Source organism: Rattus norvegicus, chromosome X, assembly GCF_021556685.1.
Source record: "Rattus norvegicus strain SHRSP/BbbUtx chromosome X, alternate assembly SHRSP_T2T, whole genome shotgun sequence".
NCBI lineage: Eukaryota > Metazoa > Chordata > Mammalia > Rodentia > Muridae > Rattus > Rattus norvegicus.
The window spans coordinates 124,127,790-124,142,745 of NC_141554.1; the positions used below are offsets into that span (position 1 = coordinate 124,127,790).

The 14,956-nt window shown below is 43.9% G+C and overlaps 1 protein-coding gene across 7 annotated transcripts; it reads left to right on the forward strand.

The window, feature by feature from the left end:
• The first annotated feature begins 11,298 nt into the window (after positions 1-11,298).
• Positions 11,299-14,484, forward strand: Zcchc12 (zinc finger CCHC-type containing 12). Of its 7 annotated transcripts, none has more exons than NM_001014065.2 (5): positions 11,299-11,365; positions 11,449-11,465; positions 11,861-11,916; positions 12,121-12,251; positions 12,666-14,484. In NM_001014065.2, exon 5 carries the CDS (start codon positions 12,777-12,779, stop codon positions 13,980-13,982), a length of 1,206 nt encoding a protein of 401 aa, NP_001014087.1. In that variant the 5' UTR covers positions 11,299-11,365; positions 11,449-11,465; positions 11,861-11,916; positions 12,121-12,251; positions 12,666-12,776; the 3' UTR covers positions 13,983-14,484. The 7 variants fall into 7 exon arrangements, with proteins under 7 accessions (NP_001014087.1, XP_087455911.1, XP_087455915.1 ...); XM_087599785.1 differs by having other exon boundaries at positions 11,339-11,365; positions 11,449-11,520; positions 11,858-11,916; XM_087599789.1 differs by having other exon boundaries at positions 11,339-11,365; positions 11,449-11,520.
• Positions 14,485-14,956: the final 472 nt, after the last annotated feature.

Sequence of the window (14,956 nt, forward strand, 5' to 3'; positions counted from 1 at the left end):
GCTAACATCCTTTATTTACTGCGATTTATTTATGTAGTCAACAAATATTCATTTAGTAGCTATATTGTGCTGGGTACTGTCGATACATTAATGAGAAAAAACACATGCACCCCTCCAGCAAACTGTACTTTAGTGTAACTGTAAAGGGTGGGTAGAGAATTGAACCAAGGGCCGTGTGTCTCCCAGGCAAATGCTCTACCACTGAGCACATCTCCAACCTTTAATCGTTGTTGTGTAGAAACCACTATGACGGAAAGGCTGATGATGCACTGAGAGCGGGCAAGTAAGAAAATAGATGAAATTTCACGATATATATACCAGGATGGCCCCAAACTCATGACCACTCTGTCTCAGCTTCCCAAGTGCTGGGGTTGTAAGCATTACAACCATGTTTGGCTTGAACTGAACCAGTATGATTATTGTCCTCTACACTCGATTGAACAGCTTGAACACTGTGTCTTAAATATTCTAGTACATAAAGTCTGGATAAAGATCAAGATATCAAAATCTGCCCTTCAGATTCCTCACTAGCTGAGGTGATAATATTAGACACACAGACTGAGGGTATATCTCAGTGCTAGAACACTTCTACACTAAGCATAAGACCCCCCCCCCCGGTTCTATCCCCAGCACCAGCAAAATAACAGTTTACATCTTTAGAGGGTATTTTTTGAGTTACCACTGGAGAAGCATTTAAATAAAAGTCTAGTTCCCAGTAAGCACATAATATATGCCACTCTTCTCACCTGTTTATAGAAGGAGCTAGAGAATTGCTGCCAGGCTGATAGAATACTGAGGTTGTTTCAATACCGTACAGTGTCATGGCAAAAGGTGTGACTTCAGGTGTTCAAGGACCCACCCTAGCGTTAGAAATGGTTAGCAAAACAAGGACTAAAAGAATTGAGCTTATGGGCTGGAGAGATGGCTCAACAGTTAAGAGCACTGACTGCTCCTCCAGAGGTCCTGAATTCAAATCCCAGCAACCACATGGTGGCTCACAACCATCTGTAATGAGATTTGATATCCTCTTTTGGTGTATCTGAGACAGCTACAGTGTACGTATATATAATAAATGAATAAGTCTTTTAAAAAAAGAATTGAACTTATTAGATCTCTTACACATCCTCTAGTCGGCAGAAGTACACACACAGAAAGAAACCTTTTCCATAGCTCATACATATAAGAAACCCCCTCATCTCTCTACAGTCTTGCTGCATAGTCCAGACTGACCTTAAACTCTTGATCCTTTTACCCAAGCCTCCTTGGTGCTGGGTTTCAGGTGTGCTCCACCACACGCAAGCAATTATCCAGTCCCTGTCTCAGTAGAAAGAAAAGAATATTTTTTTAAACAAAAGCTAATACATTCAGTATTAACTTTAATTTTGACGATCAATCCATCATGTTCCTCATATGTTTGCCCATTAATCTTCTTCCTTCTGCCCTGGAGAACCAAACTGAACACTCCCCTGCCTGGAACAACTGAAATTGGAGGAAGGGCTGGAGATTGTAACTGCTAAATTTCCTGTAGTTGATCATGATACTGGTGTTATCTACAATCATATCCCATGACTTAGGAAATATGCAAATAGGCAGAAGACTAAGTGGCATGATATATGAAACTTGCCTACACACCGCTCTGAATAAAACCTTAATAAGTGAGTGAGGAGATGGAGTGATAAACTTGTCAGATTGCTCAAGATTGGTAAGGTCTGGACAGACACACGGAAATTCGTTGTTCACTTCTTGAAGCTCTAAGGTAACTTTGAAATTACTTTTGAAATCGAAAGTTATAACAACCTTTCTCTTCTGTAGGTTGAGAATGTCACCTTCCTTCTGCTCTGCTTCTCTCTCACTCACTCATCTCTCATTCTTTCATTTTTTTAAGTGAGATTGACTGAGCATCTGCCAGGTCCAGAACTCAGTATTGTGGATCCAGCCCAGAAGAAACCCGATTCTGTCTACTGTCATGACACTTGGAAGTGCTTTTAGACAATCCAATCATTCTATTGTGAGGTGACCATGGTGGCAGAATGGGTGTGAGGGGAGGTGGTATGAGACTGCTCAGCTGACATTTCTAGACCTGGCAAACGACCCCACAATCTCCAGTTGTATGGATGCAAAGGGCAGCAAGCCAAAGAGATGAGCGCTGCTTTATGAAAAAATGGTTAGCTGAGAGGAAGGGCATGTAAGACTGCCCAGGCATTTGACGAGCTGCTCTGTCTGCTCCCTTAAATGTCACTGGAGCATTGCAAAGAGATTGCCTGGATTTGAATGACAGCTGCTGTATCCTAGAGAAATAATTGTAAAAGACGAATGAATAGACTTGGTGCCTCAGGGGAGGCTGGGATCAATCATCGGGAGACATCTAGCCACTGCCTCAGAGCTAGGGCCGTAGCTTCTGTTGTTTTGCAGCCCTTATCCTTCATCCTTTATATGCACAGACATAGTCATGGCAACCAGACTCTGCTGCACAATTTCAGTCCTGAGAACAGAAATTCCAACAAGAATCATTTCGGTTTCTACATCAGGATTTGCTTTATAGTTGGAGATTTTAAAAGCTGAGGATCAGAGTCACCAACATGCATCCCCCGACCCCCAAATAACCATTCAATATGAAGATGAGCTTGTGAATCCTAGTACCTAAAATGCAATAAGCCTTCAGCATACAGCATCTATTGTTTTTGTCGCCATTTACAGGTGGGCTGGATAAGGTAAATACGTAGCAAGAGGCCACTGAATAATTTTTCTTTAGGGCATTATCATGGGACAGGTACAGGGCTCAAAATGGAAGGCTAAAAGTACCGGGATTTTTTTGTTTATTTGTTTTGTTTTGTTTTTGCCTATCCCAGAGGTTTGCCAATTTTAATTACCTAGTATTTTAAATAGTCCATACTAAAATGTCGTACATGCATTTTATTTATTCATCTATAGCCTTGTAGTTCTGATTACTGTCGGCCTTTTCATACTGTTTTCATCTCTATAATCTCACTTGGCTCTTATGATAATCCAAGGAGGTATATGCTATTGTTAATGTCTCTGTTTTACAGATGAGGGAACTGATGTATCCAAATCTATGAGCGGAGGGGTGTTTGCATGTGTGAGTGTGTACATGTGTGTGTGACATGTCACAAGCATATGGTTGCAAAATTTAATGTGTGTGTGTGAATATGTGTGCATGTGTATATGGAGGCCAAAGTTGACATTCTGTATCTTTTTCCATTAACTCTCCACTATATTTCGTTTTAAGCAGGCTCTTGCTAAAGCCAGATTTTGCTGCTTTGACTGGTTTAGTTAGGCATCTTGCCTCAGAGATCTCTACCTCTGTCTCCTTAGTGCTGGGATTATATGTAGCTGCCACCTCTGCCTGGCTTTTTGATGGGTTCTGGGTACCTAAACACCTCCCAGCAATATGAATGGGAATTTTTGAAGTTTCTGGTGATTTCATAGGAAATAAATCCCAAGGGGCTACGTATGCTTCTGCCATCCCAGTTTATTCAGGTGGGCCAAGGAAACGGCCTAGTCTATATCTTCTAAAGGGCGCACCATGTGGATTTAGTTAGACTTTACTTGGTCCCCCTCTACTGTGTACTCCTGTTGTTCAAAGACCAGGGGCAGGAAGAACTGGTAAAATAAGAGTTCTAAAATCAGGCTCTTAATGAGGGCTTTAATATAACTCTCAGCCATATATGGCTGCCTGTGCTCCCTCTGAAACATACACTTCCTCTTACCTGGAAATTCTTTTGTAAATTTTAAAAAGGTTTTTTCCCCCTAATTGATGTGTTACTGTGTGGGTTTGTGCACATGAGTGCAATGCCCTTATTGGCCAGAAGAGGGCATCAGAGTTACTGGAGCTGGAGTTACAGGTAGGCTGTAAGTTACCTAATGGGGGTACTTGGATCCAAATTTATGTCCTTGGGAATAGCAGTGCATGCTTAACCACTGAGCCACCTCTCCCGCTGCAGTCCTGGACATCCTGCCATCATTCCTAGAGCTTGACCAGACTTAAACATCCTGCTAGAAGAGGATGGCCTTATCGGGCATCAATGAGAGGAGAGGCCCTTGGCCCTGTGAAGGCTCAACGCCTCAAGGTTCAATGCAGGAGAATGCCAGGTTGGGGAGATGGGAGGGAGTGGGTGGGTGGAGGAACACTCTCATAGAAGCAGGGGGAGGTGGGAAGGGAGAGGGGGACTCCAGATGGGAAATTGGGAAAGGAGATAACATTTGAAATGTAAGTAAAGAATATATCAAAAACAAAACAAAACAAAACAAAAAACAAACAAACAAACAAACAAAAAAAAACCAGCTAGAAGAGTGCAACTTGAGCAAGTTCTATTTACCAGGGCATACAGCACAAGAGCTTTAGGCTTATTCTTCAATGACACACTTTCACTATGCAAATCTCCCCATATACAAAAGTGTTTGGGTTTAGGGATGTTTTTCAGATTGAGTCATGTAATGCTGTAGTTTGGGTTTGAATGCCTTCCAAAGACCATGAATTAAAAGCTGGTCCTTGGCCTAGGGCATCATTGAGAGAGGGTGGAACATTTAGTAGGTATGGCCTACTGGAAAGAAGGTAGGCCATTGGAGGTGTGTTCATGGAGCCGTGCTCCTTCCCCTCTCTCTTTGCTTCCTTGTGAGAGGAGAGTCATCTTTATTATGGTATAAGTCAGCACTTCGTTCCTGTTGTCTTTTGATTTGGAATTGGAGTTTCATTTGGGAGCTAATATTAATATGCTGCTATGAATGATATTATACAAATTGTGTGTGTATGTGAGTGAATGTGTGCATATGTGAATGTGGTATGTGTGTGTGTATGTGTGGTGGGTATTTACCCAAGAGTCTGACTGCTACATCATACGGTATTTCTATGCTTAACTCTGAGGAAATTTCAGACTGTCTTCTGAAGTAAGTCTGTCATTTTCTATTCCATTAGCATTAATTTCTCCATATGTTTGCAAATACTTGTTTTTTATTAGAGCCATCCCAGTAGGCATAAAGTAGTACCTCGTGATGTTTGGATTTCCATTTCCCTGATGGCTAGTGATGCAGTACATCCTCTCAAGTAGTTACTGGTCATTTGTATGTCATCTCTGGAGAAATACCTACTCAACGTTTTGCCAAGTTTTAAATTGGATTACTCATCTTTCTGTTATTGAGCTGTGATATATTTTATAAATTCTAGATAAAATCCCTTATGAAATACATGATTTGCATGTGTTCTCTTTATTTGTGGATTGACTTTTACTTTTCCTGATTGTGACCTGAGTTATGCAAAAGTTTTTGTTATTTATACTTTGGTGTCATATCTATAATTGTTTTGTCTAACTCAATGCCACAAATATTTACTTCTGTGGTTTCTTCTAGAAGTGTTATAACTTTTGCTCATACATAGATATATGATATATGACCCATTTTCAGTTGAATTTTGTACATGGTGTGAAGTCATGTTCCAAATAATAATAATAATAACAACAATTTATTATGGCGATTTTTTATTGTTAATATCAATATATTGTTATAATTGTATGATGATGATGATGATGGTGGTGGTGGTGGTGGTGGTGGTGGTGATGGTGATTTTGCACGTAGGTATTCAGTTGTATCACATAGATCACCAGGCTTGGTGGCAGTACCCTTACCCACCAGCCCAGTTCACTGGCCCAAATGGAGGACATTTTTGTTATTTTGGTTTCTTTGTATTTTATTACTTTCTATTTCTCTTAAATAGGCTTTGATTTTCTTTTTCTTTCTTTCTTTTTCTTCTTTGTACATACTGAGATGGATGCCTACATTATAGGTTTTGGCAGGGCATCATTGTTAAAGACTTCCTCTACCTAAGCCCCACTTTAAGTGCTTTCCTCAAGTTTTGATTATTGTTAGGTTAAACATATTTACAATTCTACTATTATTCCTTAACTCATCAGTTATTTCTGAATGTATGTCTTAGTTTCCAACTATACCAAGATGTTCTAGTGAACTTTCTGTTATAAGTGTAATTCAAAATTTATTTGCATTATGATCAGAACTCGATTATTCAAAATTGTTGGTCTTTGGTCAAGTTCTGTAAATGTTCTGGAAGTGTATGCTGCAGTAGTTGGTTAGCATGTTCTGTACACTGCTTATCTTATGTTAAGAGTCGTGCAGTTCAAAGTATCTGTATCTCTTCTTTTATTCATCCACTCACATCGCTCTCTCTTTCCTATCCCAACAAAGAACGAGAAATGGAGCTGTGGGTATAATTCTGCAGTTGACTGCATGCTTAGCTTTGCATGTGCACTAAAATAAACAAATGAATGACTCAAGGATTGTCAGGATCTGTTGTTAATTTTCCAAAAACATTCCCCTCTGCTTGTTTAGAAATCTATATCCTTTTGCTATTATAGTAATAGTGAACATTGCATTAAATGCTACCCTATCAGATAATAATGCCAAAGTGACTTCTCATATAATACAAGATTCTTAGAAAACTTGAATTCTTTTTATGCCCTTCCCGATGACTTTCCGTACTGCACAACAGTTTGCTTTTTAAAAGCAGACTAGAGCTGGGGATTTAGCTCAGTGGTAGAGCGCTTACCTAGGAAGCGCAAGGCCCTGGGTTCGGTCCCCAGCTCCGGAAAAAAAAAAGAACCCCCCCAAAAAATGACGTAAAAGCAGACTAGAGGGGCTAGAGCCAAAGCACAGTGGTTAAAGCGTGCTTCCTGGTATTCCAGGTGACTTGAGTTCAATTTCCAGCAACCACAACTGACTGTAACTCCAGTTCTGGGGTCTCCAATACCTGTGACTTTTGAGGACATCTGCACTCTTCTTCAGGTACCCCCCCCACATAGATGCACACAAACATAAAATGTTTTTTAACATCTCATAATTAATCAGAATAGAGTTCTTATCTATATTCTTAGAGGTCACATTTCCTTTTATCAGTGCTGGCTTATGTTGCCCCAGTACTACATCACTTTCCTCGTGTTTCATTCCTTTGTACATCTTGTTACCCTGAGATCATCCCTCCCAAGAAAATCTTCAGAATTTTCACCAATGTGATATACTGATGAAAACCTCAGTTTTTATTTTTCGAAAAGTAAATTGATTTTCTGAATATTATCACTTGTGATATTGCCCTGAAGACATCAGATTACCATGGGCAGGGCTCCCATAAGCATCCCTATGGTAGCTTTGGCTTCAGGTGAAATCAAAGGCCGAGTAAGAAGTGCCCATCAGCATTCAGCTTAAGGCATGAAGTTTAATTTTTAAGGTAGGAAACTAAATATGGCCCTTTTAGAGTCCTCAGCATCCTTATTATTGCAAACCCTTTCTACTAGTCCCCGGATTTCAATCTGAGCCAGAAATAAGACATATTTTCTATAAAATTTAAGCCACTTTAGCTTCTCCCAGCCTCACATGAAGAAATCCTGGTTTTCTTCTGGTAATCTAACCTGGGAATTTTTGTATCATCAGCATCAAACAAATCAATGTTCTGATATCTAGTCTTTACCTATTTTGATGCCACCAGGACCCACTGTAGACTGCCAGATCTAATAATGAAGCTAATTCAAAGGCAGAAGAAGGTTCTGCTTTTAGAGACCAGATTCAGGTGTCATAGTACTGAGATACAGAAAAAAAAGTCTGGGGAAAAACCCACAAGCTGTTGCCAGCCTTACCCTAACTGTGTGAAGTGAGCAATGTGTCTTAGTTAGGGTTTTATTGCTGTGAAGAGACACATGGCCATGGCAACTGTTATAAAACATTTAATTGGGACTGCTTTACAGTTTCAGAGGTTTATTTCATTACCATCATGATGGGAGCATGGTGGCATGCAGGCGGGCACAGTGCTGGAGAAGGAGCTGAGAGATACATTTTGATCTGCAGGCAGAGAGAGAGAGAGAGAGAGAGAGAGAGAGAGAGAGAGAGAGAGAGAGAGAGAGAGAGAGAGAGAGAGAGAAACCTAGCATGGGCTTTTGAAACCTCAAAACCCAAACCAGGTGACATACCTCCTTCAAAAGGGCCACATATCCCAATCTTTCTCAAATAGTACCACTCCCTAATGGCTAAGCATTCTAATATATGAGCCTTTGGGTGCCATCCTTATTCAAACAACCACAATGACCAAGGCAACTTGTAAAAGAAAAAAATTAATTGGGGGCTTGCTTACGGTTTCAGGTGAGTACATGACCAGCGGAGGTGGGAGGGCAGCAATAGGCAGGCAGGCATGGTGCTGAATTTGTAGCTGAGGGCTTATATATGATCCACAAGCGGCAAGCTTGTGGCTCTTGAAACCTCAAAGCTGGTCCCCAGTTACAAATGCCTCCAATAAGGTCACACTTCCTAATCCTTCTCAAACAGTTAAACAACTTGGGACCAAACATTCAAATATATAAGCCTGTGGAAGCCATTCTCATTCAAAACCCCATTCAACCCATCTTCTCTATGCCTCCAACATGGAGCTGATCCTTCCCTAGGGCCAGTGAAACCAAATTCAGGGAGGAAATATCATCTTAAAGTGCAGTGAAAAGCAATATCGCATCAGAACTGTCGTTGGGTAGTCTAATCAATGTATGTCTTTTCATTTTCAAAACAGGCTCACACACAGCTGCAGCTGTCATCAGTCTTGACTATGACAATGAAGATGATCTGATGTTCTTGCCTGCAACTCTCAAGTTCTAGGACTGCAGGCATGTCCCATCATGCCTAGCCTAGAGTAGGTTTTATTTCCGATACATGAAGGATGAAGATAATGCAGGAAGATAGTACAAAAATCTTTTTATAAGCACTAGTGGCCCAGACCAATTTAAAAATTTATGCCTTAGAAAAATATAGTCTATAGTAATATTTGTATAGCCCTCCGTAGTCTCTGCCATCTCTGGCGCCTGGCCATTCTTTAGAGCTCTTCAGCCGCCTCTCGGCTTCTGAGTGAGACAAAGGCTCATAGCTCTGGGATTCTGGGGGCTTATAGCATCAAAAATCCCTCTCTGGTTGCTATGGCTGCAGCAGCAGCAGCTGGATGTCTGGATTCGGAAGCCTGTGTTTTATCAGGTCTTGGTCTTAGCAGCTCAGCCTGCTGTATCTGTGATAAAGACGATGAGCAGGCAATAAAAGACCATCTGGGGGGAAGCATTTATTTGGCTTGATGCTGTAACATCAGGGAATGTACACCAGAGATACCTCCTGCATTAAGCTGACAAAACTGAGGAAGAAGCCTGATGCTAGCTAGAAAAGGTGCATCGCACAGTCATGGTGGAAGTAGTAGCTGAGAGCTTATATCTGATCCACAAGCAGCAAGCCCAGAAAGCAAGACTGAGCATGGAGGCGGCCAACTACATTCTTGCATATTCCAAGCTCCCTGTTCTACCAGTCATGAACTTTACATATAAAAAGATTTTCTTTACGGACCTATTATAGACATCATATTATACCAACCATGGGGAATTTTTTCCTCCTGAGTGCAGGGGGAAGTATTTTTGCTAGGAGGAGGAGTGGAGTCTTTCAGATCCCTGCAAGTTGCCTGGAGAAATTGTGATTAAAGAGCAGCAAGTCCCCCTGAAGCAGGAATAGTGACTCCCCTCAAATTACCTGTGGTTGCAGGGTCCCTTGCAGCTGCAGGGGGGTTCCTGGGAGGGACATGGCTGTTCAAAGTAGACGGTCTGCCTTGAGTGTAGTCTGGCAGTAGGCAAAGGGCCCAGGTGGCTGACAACTCCCACTTCAAGACAGACAGACATAAGGGAAGGATCTAACGGTCCACTCCTAGCAGTTTGCTTATCCACAGAAACAATAAGCAAACTTTAAAGGATTTTTATAATAAAGGCCAAAGAAATTAATCATTCTTGTAGTATACAACAATGTTTAAGCTGGGCATAGTGGCTTCATGCCTGTAATATCAACAGTTGGGAGGCTGTAACAGCAACAGCAGGAGGATTGCTGCCAGCTCCAGGTCAGCCTGGACTACACTGGGATTCCAGACTAGCTTGGGATATAGTGTGAGACGCTGTCTCAAAACATCAATAACAACAAACAAAACTAAAATAAAAACAATAACTAACCCCTAACCATGTGGCCTTAGGGAGAATTGGGCCCTTCTGATTATGTACAGTGTGGTGTCAACCACACCATCGGTTAAAAATATGAAAAACAAACTGTGCCCTAAGTCCCTGTTTTAACCAGAATCCCCTGCATTCCTAAGGAGGAGGAGGAGGAAGACGACGGACACGAGGAGGAGGAGGAGGAGGAGGAGGAAAAGGAGGAGGAGGACGGACACGAGGAGGAGGACGAGGAGGAGGAGGAGGAGGAGGACGAGGACGAGGACGAGGACAAGGAGGACAAAGAGGATGAGGAGGAGGAGGAAGAGAGAGAGAGAGAGAGAGAGAGAGAGAGAGAGAGAGAGAGAGAGAGAGAAGCAAGAGGAGCAAGAGAGGAGGGAGAGGAGGGAGGAAGAGAAAGAGGGAGGGAGAGAGAGGAGCAAGAGAGAGGAGGAAGAGACTAGGGAGGGGAGGGAGAGAGAGGAGTAAGAGAGAGGAGGGAGGGAGGAAGGGAGAGGGAGAGAGAGCACGCGAGCGGAAAAGAGGAGGGAGGGAGGGAGAGAGGAGGAAGAGAGGAGGGAGGGAGGGAGGGAGGGAGGGAGGGAGGGAAGGAGGGAGGGAGGGAGGGGGAGAGAGAGAGAGAGAGAGAGAGGGAGAGAGAGAGATGCTTCTCTTGTACATCACAGGCTGCTCGTCAACTCCCTTTCTAGTTAAAGCTAGCCCTGAATTCCTCATTCTCCCATCCACCCCTCCCAAGTCCACTGATTACAGGCATGAACCACCAAAGGCAGCATCAAAATAGCTTATTAAACAGCCTTAAACAGACTAGATTTGAATTTCTGACCCATTAGCCTCAACCTTCTAAGAAGTGGATTATACATGTACACCACCCTATACAACACCCCCCCAGACATTTCTGGGATGGCCAGCTAAGGAGCTTAATATCTCCTACTATCTCCCCGCTTTTACTGTTTTACCGGATTTGGGTTCCACCTTGCCATACATACACATCTGGCCTCGAGACACAGTACTGGGCTAAGGGAGAACGCAAAAGGCAGGAGTGGAGGGAAAGAGTCACAATTGCAGGGGTAAGATGCAGCTTAGCTCTCTAAACTCGCCCAGTAGCCCTAGCAACCAGAGCCTGTTGCGTTCACCCCCCCTCCTGCTTCCGCCCCCCTTCTTCCCTCCCTGCTTTCCCCCACCCGAACCTTTGGGCTTTGGGCCGCTAGAAACCGCCCCCGCACTCCACTGATTGGCTCCGCTGGCCCGCTCGTCACACTCTTTTGTGTCAGTAGGCTGCTGATAAAAGCTTTGCTGCTGCCCTGGGAACTGCGCTATTCGAATCCGGTTACCTGTGGGTAAGTGGCTGGGTGAAACAGCTCTTTCTGGCAGCTTCGGGTCGCCTAGCGGCTCCGGAGGTGCTAGTACTTTTCCTTTGCAGGGCGACCGGACTCACAGGTAGAATCCATAGCCGAAAACGCCGCAATATCCTCTGGCTACCAGAGGATAGCAGGTTTTTAAAGCGGGGGATGGGGGCTGGGGGATGGGAGAGACATGATTTCTTGGTGTGGAGAGGGGAAAAAATGGGGTGGGGGCGGGTATTAGACCTCTCCTGCCTCAGAGAATCAGCAATTGCGAAGCTGGGAGAGGGAAGGTGCAGTTGCATGACCTCACTGGGATTCACCTGGAAGATGCCACTTGGTAGGATTTGCCTGGCCAGGGAAGGGGTTGGGGAAGAAGGCACTTGGAGGATGAGGGAGGAATTTTGTTTGCCTTGAAACCCCTATGTATCTCTGATTTCTCTGAGTACTGTGGGGGTGGGTGTGTCCAACTCCTATTCTCTTTTACAGTAGCAGCCTATCGAAGCGGAATCCGAGCTTGAATTCGGTGCAGTTGATTGTAGAGCTGGGTAGGCTAATGGTATCTCGGGACGCAATGTGTGGGGTCTTTTTGGGGGGAGGGGGGTCGTTTTGGATTGTATTCAGAAGGTGGGAGAGGGAATTTTCTACCTAGTAACAGCAGAAATGGGCGGGAGGAGGGAGGGAGGAACTGGAGGATGATGACGACTGAGTATTTTTCTGACCTTTCCTTTTCCTCCTCAAATGTGGCGCAGTCTTGATGTCCTGAACATCAGGTTTTGCGACCCCCAGTCGATCGAGGTCCATCAGCTGTACCCTGGAGGCAAGCTTTCTCACGGGAGGACACAGGCTACAGAGGCTGGAAAATACTCGTTTCCTAGCTGGTGTAAGAATTCTGAGAAATCACGGGAGGGGGTGTAGGGTAGTGGGGTGGGGAGTGGGTGGTCCAGAGAGCTTTGAGAGGGGCTTGCAGTTAAGACCAGAGAACATGAAGTTAATGATGTCTCATTTTAACCCCTGCGAATTTGTGACCATTGTGCAGTTGCACAAGGAAAATCCGGAATGGAAGCAACAGTTGCCCTCCCTCTCACAGGACTGGCGGGAGGGTATGGATGACGTGGCTATAAAAAAGCACTCTGTTAGTATTGAGGCATCAGCTAGCTCCAGGAGGCTGCAATTGCTCTCCTATTCAGTATTTTAGGACAGTGGACGGATAGGATATATGGGGTACTGAGGCACAGTAATTACAGCTGGAGCTTGCTCCTTACTAAATTCTCCTCTCCCGTTTTCTTTTTTGCAGACCCTACTGAGATTGGAGACTGCTGTACTGCTGAAGATAAAGCAGTTTTTGTTTTGTTTCTAAAACGACTTGAGCATCGTGTATTAAGATATCCTATCACTGTTGTCAGAAATGGCTAGCATCCTTTCACGCATGGGTAACAGCCGGGGGCAGAACTCACCCCTGCCACCTTGGGCTCATTCCATGCTGAGGTCCCTGGGGAGGAGTCTTGGTCCTTTAATGGCCAGCATGGCAGAGAGAAACATGAAGCTGTTCTCTGGGAGGGCAGAGCCAGCCCAGGGGGAAGAAACCTTTGAAAACTGGCTGAGCCAAGTAACTGCAGTGCTGCCTGATTGGCATATGCCTGAGGAGGAAAAGGTCAGGCGCCTAATGAGAACCCTTAGAGGCCCTGCCCGGGAGGTCATGCGTTTGCTCCAGGCTGCCAATCCCTGCCTTGATGTAGAGGATTTTTTGCGTGCAATGAAACTGGTCTTTGGGGAGTCTGAGAGCAGTGTGACAGCCCACAGTAAATTTGTTAACACTGTTCAGGAACCTGGAGAGAAACCATCCCTGTATGTGATCCGTTTAGAGGTGCAGCTGCAGAATGCTATCCAGGCAGGGGTTTTTGCTGAGAGAGAGGCAAACCAGGCTCGCCTGCACCAGCTCCTGGTAGGGGCTGAGATGAGTACTGACCTTCGATTCAGGCTTAAGAGTCTTCTCCGGGTATATGCAAATGAGCCAGAGCGCCTTCCCAATTTCCTGGAGTTAATCAGGATGATAAGGGAGGAAGAGGAATGGGAGGAGGCTTTTATTCATCCAAAGCGGCCCAGGAGATCCCAGTCAGTGGAGAGGGCACTCAGCCCTACATTTCAGAGCTCCCCACCAGTAATGATCAGCAGTATTGACTGCAATGTGATAGAGATAGATGACTCTCCTGATGATTCCGATGAGGACGTGATCTTGGTGGAGCCTGACGACCCACCACTGCCATCCTCAAGTGCAGGGCCATCCTTCCTAGGCAGGGCTGTATCCGAGGACCAAGTGCTGGTCATTGAGTCCCCTAACATTTTTGAGATCCAGGCTCCTTCCACCAGCAGTGGTGCTGGAAGGAAGAACAACAATAATTTTGGGGAGCTGCGCAGAGCCAGGAAGCGCAAACACACAGTCCATTGTTCCCACTGTGGTGAGGAGGGTCACTCAAAAGAAACCTGTGACAATGAGAGTGACAGGGGTCAGGTTTTTGAGAATCTGATCATCACCCTGCAGGAGCTGACACATACAGAGGAGAGGGCAAGGGAGATCTTTGGAGAAGCCATTGGCCTCTCTGAACTACACTAAGATGCTTTGCTCCAGCCTTAAATTAACCCTTACCCGTATTAAATGTTCAATGGTGGAAAAGTTGGGGGGACAAACTTCTAATTGCATGAACAAACCCACAAAGTAGCTTTCTTTCTTGAATATCAGTACAGTAAAGAGAAGTGGCCTGACCTATGATCTTGTTCTCTTTCCCCACTGCCTAACAAACAGCCTATTTTCTGTGTGAACCTATCTCCTTGGTGGCTTTATTCTCTTTGTGAAAGTGGTATTGTTCATTGTTCAATCCTCAAGTAAGAAAAGTATTAAAAAGTACAAATTACCCAGAACTCTCTACCTTGTGCAACAGTTGTCAACCCTTTGGTGCCTATCCTAAATATTTCTCTATATCTGTGTTCCTAGATTAGATATAAGAATAGACAAATGTGATCAAATAGAAGTGTTGTTCTATATGCTGTATTTTTTCACCAAAATGTATGTTGTGGCCTTCTCTGTCAATAAATATATACATATATGTCAGCATCTATTTAATGTGTCTGTGGTATTATTTTAGGAAGCAAAAGAAGAAAAAATGTAGTGAGAAGGATAAAGGGGTGGAATTACCCTCTGAAGTGTTTTGCTTAAACAGACTTTTGATTTGCAGATAAATTATTCCCACCTACCTAGGAGACATGCAGCAGAATCCCGAGTTCAATGTCTGCTTGAGCAGCCAGATGAACTCAAAGCCAGACTTCGAAAGGTACTTCGATTTTCATTAAAATAAAAGTATTGGGGCTACAGCTCAATGGCAGAGCACTTGTTTAGTGTACACAAAGCTCTGGGATCATCCCCTCCCACAGACACATACATGCACACACAAAAAAGAAAAAGAAATAAAGAGCACTTGCATAGCACATGAATAAAGCTCTGGGCTCAATCCCCAGTACACACATACACAACACACACACAAACACACACACAGTAGCTACACACACAAACACATACACACAGTTCTGAAA